The sequence below is a fragment of the Corapipo altera genome, unplaced genomic scaffold (genome assembly GCF_003945725.1).
Source record: "Corapipo altera isolate COAL_440 unplaced genomic scaffold, ASM394572v1 98, whole genome shotgun sequence".
In the NCBI taxonomy this organism is placed as follows: domain Eukaryota; kingdom Metazoa; phylum Chordata; class Aves; order Passeriformes; family Pipridae; genus Corapipo; species Corapipo altera.
This window is the reverse complement of record NW_020884914.1, coordinates 3084987-3096639: the sequence shown is the minus strand read 5'-3', so window position 1 is coordinate 3096639 and position 11653 is coordinate 3084987. Positions and strand designations below refer to the sequence as shown.

Below are 11653 nucleotides of genomic sequence, written 5' to 3'. Positions count from 1 at the left end.
AATCAAATGGATAAAGACTTTCCATGGACTGCAAGTACATCCTAAGCCTACTGACTACTGCAGAGCATCACACTCATGCTCTAACACATATTTCAAATGTCCAGGTGGGAATAAAAGAAGAGATAAGGTTTTAGGGAGGCAGTGTTTATGCTGTTTGTTGCCTAAAGGGGAAAAATGAAAGCAGTACTGACCCTGCTGATCGAGAACAGCAATCCCGGCCTATCTGAACAGACTCCAGTGAAGCAGAATCTGAGTTTCCAGTAAAACAAGTGCTCCCAGACAAAGGTGATCAAACTGAGAGCCATGGCTGCTGCAAGCATGTAAAACACTCCTGCCATGTTGTCGATGTCCAGCTGGCTGCTCATGACTTCGTTCTTCTCGTTGTGACAAATACCAGTCAGCCACAGGGTTTCCAACTCTTCCATTTCCCCTGGAGAGAGCAAGGAGTCAAACCAGTTAAAAAAAAAAATGCAAAAATCACTGCTTGCAGTATTCGAAAGTCTTTGCAAGTTTAAAAATACAGCACCATTTAATGCTTTATTTGTGGAGTACTGTAGACTTATCTACTCAGGAGTTGCAAATATAGCAGATTTCAATTCTCAGCACCCTACTTTCAGATGTCCTCAGATTTCATAAATTACGTGGGAAGCTGGCTGCTCTAGAAAGCAGGATCCCTGGTTTGGATAGAACTTTCTTCGGCTTGCTATAACTAGTAGCACTTGTTTCAGAGAGTGGAACTGAGCTAGGAATGGAGTTTAGTAAAGAGCTGGGACAGGCTGTGGTGATCAGACAGAGCTCCATCAGACAAGCATCCTGACAGTCAACCAGACTCTTTCATGTCCCCACCTCTCCACTGCTCTACACTTGCTCATCTCTGATCCACTCTGACCCTTCTCTTTGGCCATTCCCTTTAATGTCATAAGATAAAGTTCACATGTTCTCACAATCCTTTAAAATGTGCCATGAGAAGTTTGTTCTTTCCCATAGGATCTGTGATAACCTTACTTCTTCTTTTCATATAAGTTGCAACATTCTGGCTGAACCTCTCCTGCCATGTCTGGTCTCTGCCATCATCTTTGGTATTGATTATTCCTTGGGGTCTGGGTATCTGGGAATTTGATTTATTAGTGTTCATGTCTCTCTTTTATGTTGAACAGCCACTAACCAGACACACTACAGGAATTAGCAGTATCTTTCCAATGCAGTTCTTCTCCCGGATTTGTCTCACTTCATTTTGCTTTGCCCCAGAGACCTGGGTGATGCAATAACTGCACCCACATGCTCCCAGTCCTCTCATGGTGCCCTGGACACCTCCCTCTGCTCCCTCCTGGCTCCATAGATCACCTGTATTTATTTCACTGATGAGATTTGGCCTCAGATGAAGGACACTATCACTTAGCACTGGTTGCTACTGCCAACATGGACAAAGGTGTGCAAGAAACTGCCATTGTTCCTGCCAAACTTTTTTTATAGTGTATGATTTATTCATTTTCAAGCATTTAGTGTTGTTCTTAGTGAAGCACTGATTGGCATACAGACCTTTTTGCTCTCTTGGGGATATAGACTGCTGAGAAGTTATAATTTTTAATGTCAAAAACTTCACTGTTTCTAGAAAATACAGCAGGCAATACAGAGGGCCAGAAAGTACAGTATTAACCACTTTGGTGTTTCCCAATTTAAGATATGGCTTCAATATGGGGGAAGAATTCTCACAGTACAGATCCCTAATCCTTATCCAGTGATTAGGAAATACATTTTCAGTGTTATAATCTTGGAGAAAATATCAGAAAAAAATGGCTATAAGCTATATTGACATTTTAGCTACCTTCAAGCTAGACTAGAAGATCAATGACCTGCTGTGCAAAAGCATTTTGCAGGATAGAGTGCCAGGGCAACTGAAAGCTGCAGCCCACAGATATTTGGATGTGTGAGCTCCAACTGGAAGTGGAACACGAGACTGTGATGGAGAAATTGCTTCTCACAGAACGTGAATGAAAAACCAAAGTAGAAAGGACAAGCACCAAGGCACTTTTGCAAAGACATTTCACAAATTTGTAAGAGATTATTCAGTCCCTAGTTAATTTTGAGTTTAATTTTGTGCTTGAAGCATGAATTGAACCTCCACATCTGCAAAAGGCAATGTGTCTTCTCCCAAATTACAGTGCTCAGTCTTCAAAACACCTAAGAGCATCCCCGAAGAAGAAAGTCAATCCTAATAAATCTTTTAAAAACTTCTAATCCTGGACATAGAGACAATAAATTATTAATTGTAACAGTATAGATATTTCACACATAGATAATTGGAGTTCATTATTGCATTTCCATATCTTATAACATTTGAATTTCTTTTGTTCTGCTAAGCCTCAGTGGACTGTTTCCCTTTCTTTCAAATCATCCCCAAGGTCTATGAATAAAACTCACACAGGGTACAGAAGAGAAAAGAACCCAAGTCCAAAGAGAGAGCAATATTTCTGGTGTGTACATTAGTAGCTGAAGCTCTGACAACCAGCTCTCATTACTTCCCACAGGAAAATTCACATCTCCCATGATTGTCAGGCATCAATTTGATTTGACTGCTGTGCCCTTTTACTATTCATAACAAAATTCACAAAGGAATTTAAACCTCTTTTTTATTACTGTTTCCTCTGTGTTTCTTTCCCTTTGGCATGTACATCTAAAGTAACTATTGATAATCCACCAACCTTTCCAAAAACATCCCTACAGAAATGAACTAAGCTTGTTTTGAGTGGAGATAAATGACAGTGCCCTGGCAAGCTATGAAGAACAAAGCATCCCAGAGTCTCACAGATCCTGCTATTGCAATATCCCTTCCATTACATCTGACAAGGACAGCAATCACTGTTAATTAGTGCCCAAAAAGCATCCACATTTTTACAGATTGCACAGCACTACAAATCACTGGATTGTCATACTCATGTAATGATATTATCTGGAAATGGACAGATTAGGTTGGTAATTCTGGTCTCTCTATATAAAGCAGTTGCCATTTACAGTATATATTTATATACATGTGTACAGTACATATTTATATATCTGTGTGGTGTACACATAGAAACACAGACAAAACACTTACTAATTTAACTGTAATAACACTTCAGTATAGCTGACCCTATAAAACTGGCAAAGAAGCTCAACATTCTTATTGCTTTTCCTGCCCATTACATTTTAAACCAGATTATTTACAGAAGTCATAACAATTTTTTTACAAAATCCTCAGGCATAAGAATTTTTTTATCTGGAGTGTCAATTCATTTCTTTTTTAAAATCAGTCTGTTCCAAACTTAGCCTGGAGTTGGAATTCAAAACACTGAACTTTGAGCATAGTTATAATTTGGTTCAGAAAAAAACCCCACCAAAACATATTTAAAAGCATCAAGTCCTGTTGGAGGAATGATGTCTTTCAAATCCTTTTGGGTGGTCTGATTTGTGAGGTGAATGTATAGGGTGATGACATCTATAGCAATATAGTGGGCCTGGCAATTGAAAGGCCAGTAATTTGTGATTACCAGGCACTGGAGAGTTCAGTCATCTCCATGTGTCCATAATGCTAATTAGCAAGTGAAAGCTCCAAATATTCCATAAGACAGACCTTGGAAATCTAAGTCAGCAACCTCAATGTACATAAACCCCAGGTCTCAGTGAACCCAGTGTTAATGGAGTTCAAATCTGCCTCTAATAGCGGGCTCTCAAGTTACTCATAAATACTAATCAGGCTTATTTTAAGACTTTTTGTTTTCACTTTAGGCACTTACTAAAAGGAATGTAATGCCAGAGTTATTTCCTACCTTCATTCATGTGTGGACTGGATTAACAGTTGCAGATCTCAGCAACAAAGTACATCATGACACTAGCACAAGATTAGAAAATGAAGAGTTCCAATGTATTTGACAAAAAAATATAGTGTTTATTTTTTGTTTAATAAGTCCACAATATATTAAGCTGAAAAAATCCCAATAACTACATGATGCCTACATTAAGATATTTTTAAAAATTTGATAGCACTGTATCATAAAAGATCTGCCTCATTTATACTGTGAGAGTAGAAATATAAGCAAGTGTTTTAAAGATCCTTAGTTCAAGCAGTGTTGAGTCTCTTCACTCAAAACACATTTCAATATATTGCAACATCCTAGCTCTCTCACTGTTAATACAAGACTATTTACAATGGGTTTAGGTTACAGTACAGTGCTCAGGCAGATCCCTTTGTGTTTCTCCTGGGTTTGATCCCGTGGCTCTGGTGCTCTCTGCTCCCACTGCTATTTGTACAGGAATGTGCCAGTTGGCCATTCAGACTGAATATCCCACAAGTGCCTTTCTTTCTACATTTTATCAGCCTATTTCGCACCTTATCATCCTGGGAAGGAATGATAAGGTTCAGGTGTGTCCCCTGAACAATTTTGTTACAATAAAAATATCATTATCCAGACACAGAAATGATACAGACCAAAGGGTAGAATTCCATGCTTTTCCTCACCGTGGCCCTCAGCAGGATTTGCAGGTTCTGGTGTCACCTGTCCCTGTCACCATCCCCTCAGGGCTGAGACACACGCTGCCCTTTTACAGTCTCTGCCACTGTCTCTTGAAGATGTGCCAGTTCTCTGGGGTTCTTTCAGGGGCTTTACTGCTATCCCCAGATTCCTTTCATTCCCTAGCCCAGCATCTTGTAAAGGTCTGGCATCCTCCCCTTGTTCTCAGCCTTGCTTATGAAACTCTCTTCCCGAAAAAGGCAGTGTCTTCCCAGGCAATGGATCAGCCACGGGGTACTGATGGCAAAAGCTCTCTAACTTAGGGGTCACTTCACTGATGTTATTTGTTTTCAAGTATTCTTTTCCCCTACATCTCACATGCACCCAGGAAGACGCAAACTGAAAATGACATATTTATAAAAAAGAGAAAACTTCAAGCCCACATAATCCATCATTCTCCACAAGCAGCTATAGAAAATCAATTTGGGGTAAGAGCTGGTTTTTTTTGAGAGGTTTTCTATAGTTGGTTTCAACAGGTTTTCAATACTAGGTCTGATGTCTTCCTTCTGACTATTAAAAAGTAAAAATTTTCATTATCTCCCAAATATGTCCTTAGTTAAAAAATTGCCAGAAATAAGCAAGATATGAAATATTTTCATAAGCACTTAAGTCTACAATTCAGAGTTCTTACTTTGCTTCTTTAAAAGTCAGATGTTTTTCTGCTCTACTTTAATCATGTATGTTAAAGCCATAGGTTCACTGATGGCTCCCAGGCTGCCTCATCTGCTTCCTCGGGTACTCTGGAGGGGTATTTTCATCATGTTCTTTGCTTAATTTTAACCTATTTAATTATGCTTATAAAGGAAAGGAAAAAAATCTATTTTATATGTCTCTTTTGTAACAAAAAAAAAAAAAAAAAAAAAGAAAAAAAGGGGTTTTAACACTCCATGTGCTGTCAGCAAAGGATAATGTCAGCATAGCTCAGAGTGCCAGCCTGTCCCTTCACCTTATCACTACCCAAAGCCTGACACCAAGGGGCCAACAGAACACAAAAGAAACAACAAACCTCAAACAAACTGAGGAAAAAATAATCTAATTGGGGTTTCTCTGGCAGTGGCCTTTCTAAAATGGGTTCGTCCTCTCTTGAGAGTGGATGAGAGATTGGGTTTGCAATCCAACAACCAAGATCCACTGCACACAGGCACCTGAGCCATGGAACCCCCATTGTGGGTACACCTGCACCACTGCCAGGTCCTGGACAGTCACCCACCTCTGACTCCAAAAAACACTGCCTTTCATCAATGAGAGTTGTCTGGAAAAGTCATTTCTCCCACATATTGTGTTGTTTCACACACGCAAGGAATGGATGCTCTGTCCATATGGGAAGAGCAGAGCTGCAGCCCAAGGTCCTCACTGTTTTATTGTTAAAGTATAACAGACTCCAGTGTCAGCACTTCTCCGGGACTTGCATAAGGTGCAGGGCAGGAGGAGGTCATCCTGTGATGCAGGAGATCACAGTGCATGTGTCAGAGCAGAAGGTGCCAAGGGAACAGGTTGGCACTGACAGGATGAGGGGTGGTGACTCTCGTGCAAAGCGCTAACCTGAGGTTCAGCCTGAGGAGCCAGTAAAGAAAACTGGCATATACCACATATAGATCTTGAATAGAAGGGTTAGATATATACATTCACACTGGTCAGATGTAGGGCATCGTCTTCATAAGGCTCTGGTGGCATTAGCAGAATCATCTGTTTGTTCAGACCGGACAAAAGGTAGTTTTCAAATTTAGGGAAAGACTGTTCCATGTTTACCCTGGTGAGAACTCCCCCTAAGTGACAGAGGAGGAGGGTAATACCCCACCACTTGGGGACCCAAAATAAAAGGGTCTTCACCCTGAATAGAGGAGTCAGCAGCCAAATGGGTTGATGTGCATTTGGTTCAATAAGCTCATCAATGCCAATTTGATCCAGTTATATGATCCATACAGAATGTTTCCAGAGAAGAGATTAAATAAAAGCACAGAAACTTATCAAATTCAGCCTGGATCCCCCAAAACAATCTCTCTTACTCTTATTTTCTGAGTTATTTCCCCCTGTAAAAATAGCAAGAGGAACACAGATGACTGACAGCAATAAACTTACTGTGAGTTAATGACTTCACTCTGCGTGTCCCCATTAGTTAAGGATGAATTAACAGAACTGCTAAGCACGACTTTCAATATTACAATCCCTCTAACTCTTGTTCAGTTACACAAACGCCCTCCACTTATACACTCACACTCTTCAGTCACATTTGTTCCACCCACTGCTTAAGGAGGACACTAAATATATAAACAGAAAATCACTGTGATTGTGGGTGTATTCTGCCTGAGCAGCACGCACTGAAAATATGTCCTTATAATCACATATGTATTTCCTTCTTGGGCTTTAACAGCCCATGTGAGTCACTCTGCTACACTTCCTTATAATCTAGGCAGAGATTTGGAAGGCTTATGCTAAAATACAAAAAAAATAGCAAAGAGCTTTCCTCTTCCACATGTAGGGGGGCAAATCTGATTTCCACAGTTACCTATTACCCCTAAGCAGTGGGAAACAATTAACCACCCAGGGAAAACAATTCTCAGTGTATTATGCTCTCCTAAAAGCACAGAAAGATTAACCAGAACTGAAAGTTATCAGGAAGAGGATAACAGACTCTGTGGAAACTCAAACCAGAACCAGTTTTCCTCTTTACACCCCCGTGTCTCTTCTTGCTTTAAAGTTTGCAGATCTAAGAGTTAAGGGTTTAATACAGCCACATCATGTGCCCTCTCTTCCTGGAGATCTCCTCCCACACTGACTTTTGAACTGAGCTCTTAATCTTCAGGTAGTGCAGTACATTACAAATACCTCACACGAGTAGATGCATAACCTGGCCAGCTGGTTGATATTCTCCCACTCCTCCCCAAAACTGCTCTCTTTACCCAGCATTTTCCCTTCCTTGTTTCCACCCATTTCTGCTGCCATGAGTGTTTTATCCCTCTATTCTGCTGCATCCCTCACCTCTAAAGGCTTCTTACTGTCTTTCTCTCCATCCCATGCACACTCTGAACCCCTCTTACTCTTGTAATCCTGAAGCAGCTTTGTCATTTGGAGTTCAATAATCTGACTTTCTTACAAATGAAAAAATAAAAGAGGGGGAGAAAAAAAGATGAGAGAAAGACTGAAAGAAAAAGAAAAAAGACAGAGAAAAAGAGAAACCTAAATTCTCCTCACCTACCAGGCACCAGTGGTTCTACTCCAAATCCCAAAGATGCCATGGGTTTCAGAAACAATGCCTTTTGCAGGATATTTTTAGAAAAGTACTTTTCTGCTTTAAATGGCACATTCAGCCCAAGCCAGAGGAGTATTAGAAATACCTGAGCCTTCAGAGAGTTGGTAAAGGGTTGCTGCTGAGGAAGGCTGGAGGGACATGGGTGCCTTCCCAAGTGTTACAGACTCGTTGTGTGCCTGAGCCTTTCCTGCACTATGGAATGGTAAGTCATGTGCCACCAGCAGTTGGCAGCTGCCAGGGTAACACTCTGGGTGCTGGGGATGTCAGCCTGCCCAGCTGCTCCTACAGAGGTTGATAAAAGAAACCAAAGCACGTCCCATGCGATCCCTCAGCGCTCAACGTTTCTGTTCTGACACATTCCTGTGGCTGTGGGCGGAAGATCCAAACAAAATGACGGTGCTGTTTCTTAGCAGCCACATCATTTTGGTTGCTTTTGAACTCCTGGGTGCTTCTATTTCTCAACTGAAGATTGAGAAATTGTCTTCTGTGTCTCAGTAGAAGTGTTGTTATTTCTCTGTTAAAAAACAATGGAAGCTTTGTCTCGTGACCACAGCAAGCCAAAAAAAGGAAGCATAACCACCACTGTGCTTCAGAGAACCATCCCAGTGATCAACTAGTTTAAATAAAGCTGCAGATGCTAATCATCAGCTCAAAGCTTTTGCAGATAATGAGATGTGCTGCACAGGTAGTAAGACGAACAAAGCCAGAAATTCACTTCACTCAGATCCTTTATACAAGAAAAAGCAACTCCTAACTCTTTCTATTAAAAAGATTCAGTGTTCCAAAGCAATTAATCTTGTACTAACAAATGCATACTGATCTCAGCTTCCCATGAACTGGGATATGTATATGAACTTGCACAGACCAAGGGATGAAACCTTTTGAGGATAATTATATTTTTGAGACAATTAAATTGCCAATTCCTCAGCAACTCATTCCCATTTTCCTTTCCTCTGTCTCTTTTCCTCTTTGTTAGAGGAACAAATTTGGCATCCTGTAGCCTGCTTCCTTCCACTGAGACTTCAGAGCTGCTTTCACAGTGTGATTGCTAATTGTCAGTATAATTTGTCCACTCAGTAGAAGTATCCTCAGGAGCAGAACACTGCTCATGCAGACACATATAAACCACCCATCCTAAGCTTGAAGTTATCCCTAACACAAACCTACATCCCTCTGTATTTACTTCATTTTTTTTCCAGTGCCAACAAGATTAAAAAGAGGGTTCAAAGCCATTGGCTTTAACGCAGAAAAAGCATCATGCTTTGAGAAGTATGAAGAGATGCCCTGCATGAACAAATCATTAGTTCTTCAGTCGAATGTTTTACATCAGCAAGAAAGAGGGAAAAGGTTCCTATCCACTGCACAAAAATTTCATTTCAATGTGTAAGTGATCTGGCTTGGATCGGAGAATGATATAGGAGCAGGAAGGAAAAATCAAATCAGAAGAATCACAGGAGAAAGACACACACAGAGGAAATTGGAAGCTCTAAAATCCATTTCAAAAGGCCATCTCAGTACTGGGTAAATGTAAAAGAGAGATGAGATCATGGTTTCTTGCAGGTGCAATGAGATAAAAAATCACTTTGTCTTATCCAAGTATAATCTAGTATAATCCAAAAGGTTTTCTCCTCTTATTAACATAATATATATATAAAGAAATTGTGTTTGTTGAACTCATTAGGATATTTTTCCTTAGAGTTATGAAACTCATTACATTTATAATCATTCACTGAAATTATTCCATACTGTGATGGATGCTCTATTACATACACTGAATAGTAATTCAATAATACCAGGGGCTTTGCTGTTTTATAGGCTTAGTCTAAGAGAATAATATATTCTGCAGAGGCTCTACATGTGAAAGAAGTATTTCTGCCTTCATTTGTGTTTGCCTATTTACTTAAACAACCTCATCCAGGCTCCTCTGAGGCTTTCCCAGGAGTATCATCTTAAGATAAAACTTCCCCCCAACCATACTTGCTTTTAGTCTAGATAACTTCAAAGAGATTTTTAGTGATACAGCAAAGTGATGTTGGTCTGAACTCCGAGTTCATCCCTTCTAGTTCGCCAAAACAGAGTTATGTAAATTCATAGCTAAAAAGATTATCCATCGAACTACTGCAGTTGGACGTAGATTACAAAATCAGGTCATGGTAGTTCCAGGCAATTACTCTTTACATTTAATTTCTCGGTGTTTTATTCCAGTTCACCTGCAATGTACTTTGTAAATCAGTAGAAGAAATTTCATTCTTGGGGAGGGGGGTGGTTGTTATTTCTTTTTCTTCTTTTCCTGCATCTGTTTGGTTGTTGGGGGTGTTTTTTCCCCCGAAAATTATCATCTAGATCTGTGACACAGTGAAGTAAGACAAGGTAGCAAAGGTTTCTGGGACTAAAAGAAGCATGCCTACAATAATTCCTACACATCACATATGTCCAACTGTTGTTCTCATTAATAGTGCCCACACCATTTTCTGAACAAATTTAGGAATCCTTTACAAGAGAAAATTAATGTTTTAACATTCATGGGTTGTTCAGAGCAGCTTCTAAAGGTACTTAAAAAAATGCCATCAACACACTCACAATCCCCATGGTTTGTGCTTCAAAACACTTGCTTATCTCCTGAAGTAATATCTGAGCAAGATGAACAAGGGAGCAGATACTTTGTGACAAGGTTTTATTCACCTGGGTGTCCACTGTATCTATTGCTATTCTATAAATTATTCATAGAAAGGTTTTAATACTGGGTTTCATAAATAATTCATTTGTATTGTTTTCAGCTACTAAAAATGGGTTAAAGACATAAGCATTTGTATGCTAAGTAAGTCCACAGGTCAAAGTGTAAATACAGGATAAGATTTTTCACGCTTCCTTCCCATTCGCTCTCTTTTCTCCCTGGTATTCAGGGAGTGACGCATAAAAATGCAGCACCTTTGGTATTTTGATGAGGTTTTTCTTAAATAGCTTCAATTGCTTTCCCTTCTATTTCATTTATTTTCTTTCCTGTGATTTAATTTCTTTTTGTTGGATGAGAGGCATCAAAAATGATGAAAGATGAAGCATGAAGGAAATACAAAGTGAAAAGAAGGAAAACCTGAGTGATGCTCTGGCAACACCTAGAGGGGTCAGCCCACAGTGAAAAAGACAACTCAGATTCTTCTTCAGGATACAGAAGCTCTTTAGTATGGGACAAGTAAGCCAATATCTCTGACTCAATTTGCCCATCTAAAAATGGGTTGGAATTATAAAACCTAATAATTCTTAATATACTACACAAAAAGAAAGAAATTGTATAAATAGAAAAATAAAGTAAATATTTATCCAATTAATTGCAACTGTTTAGCACAAAAGTCTGTGAATGCTTGAAATGTAGCCATTGCAGGTCATCTATCCATTCCTTCACCCAAGTAAGCAATGTTTTCTCATTAGCCTCTCTAAATCCAACAGATCGATAATGATGTCACTAATACCTCTATATGTGTACCAGACAAGGTGCATCAGTCAGGATGGTTACACCTCTTCCAGATGTTTAGCATTATAAGAGGAATAAAATCCATGTGCTGGAAGACTAACACCCTTACAGTCTGCAGTATGAAAATGAATGTTGTTTTTTATGGAACAGACCCTGCACTCTGCCATTCCTGTTACACCGAAATTTGCCATTCTTAGTCTCAACAACATACCATTGGTGACCTCAAGTCCATATTTATTTTTCAATAAAGCCCTCTCTTTCACTGACAGAAAAATGTAAAGTCAACACACGTATCTATGTAGGGGAAAAAAAAAAAAAGATTATGTAACACACACCATATTCCAACCTGATAGAAGATTTTAGTCAGTCATAACATACAATTTTTTT

General features: G+C 39.5%; 1 protein-coding gene across 3 annotated transcripts in view; it reads right to left on the bottom strand.

Moving 5' to 3' along the window:
* The window catches only part of GRIN2A (glutamate ionotropic receptor NMDA type subunit 2A), a 173897-nt gene that overhangs the window by 13511 nt on the left and 148733 nt on the right, over positions 1-11653 (bottom strand). For all 3 annotated transcript variants that reach the window (XM_027654956.1, XM_027654957.1, XM_027654958.1), the window contains exon 13: positions 192-430. In XM_027654956.1, coding sequence (XP_027510757.1) covers positions 192-430 — 239 coding nt within the window. The remainder of the gene's footprint in view (positions 1-191; positions 431-11653) is intronic.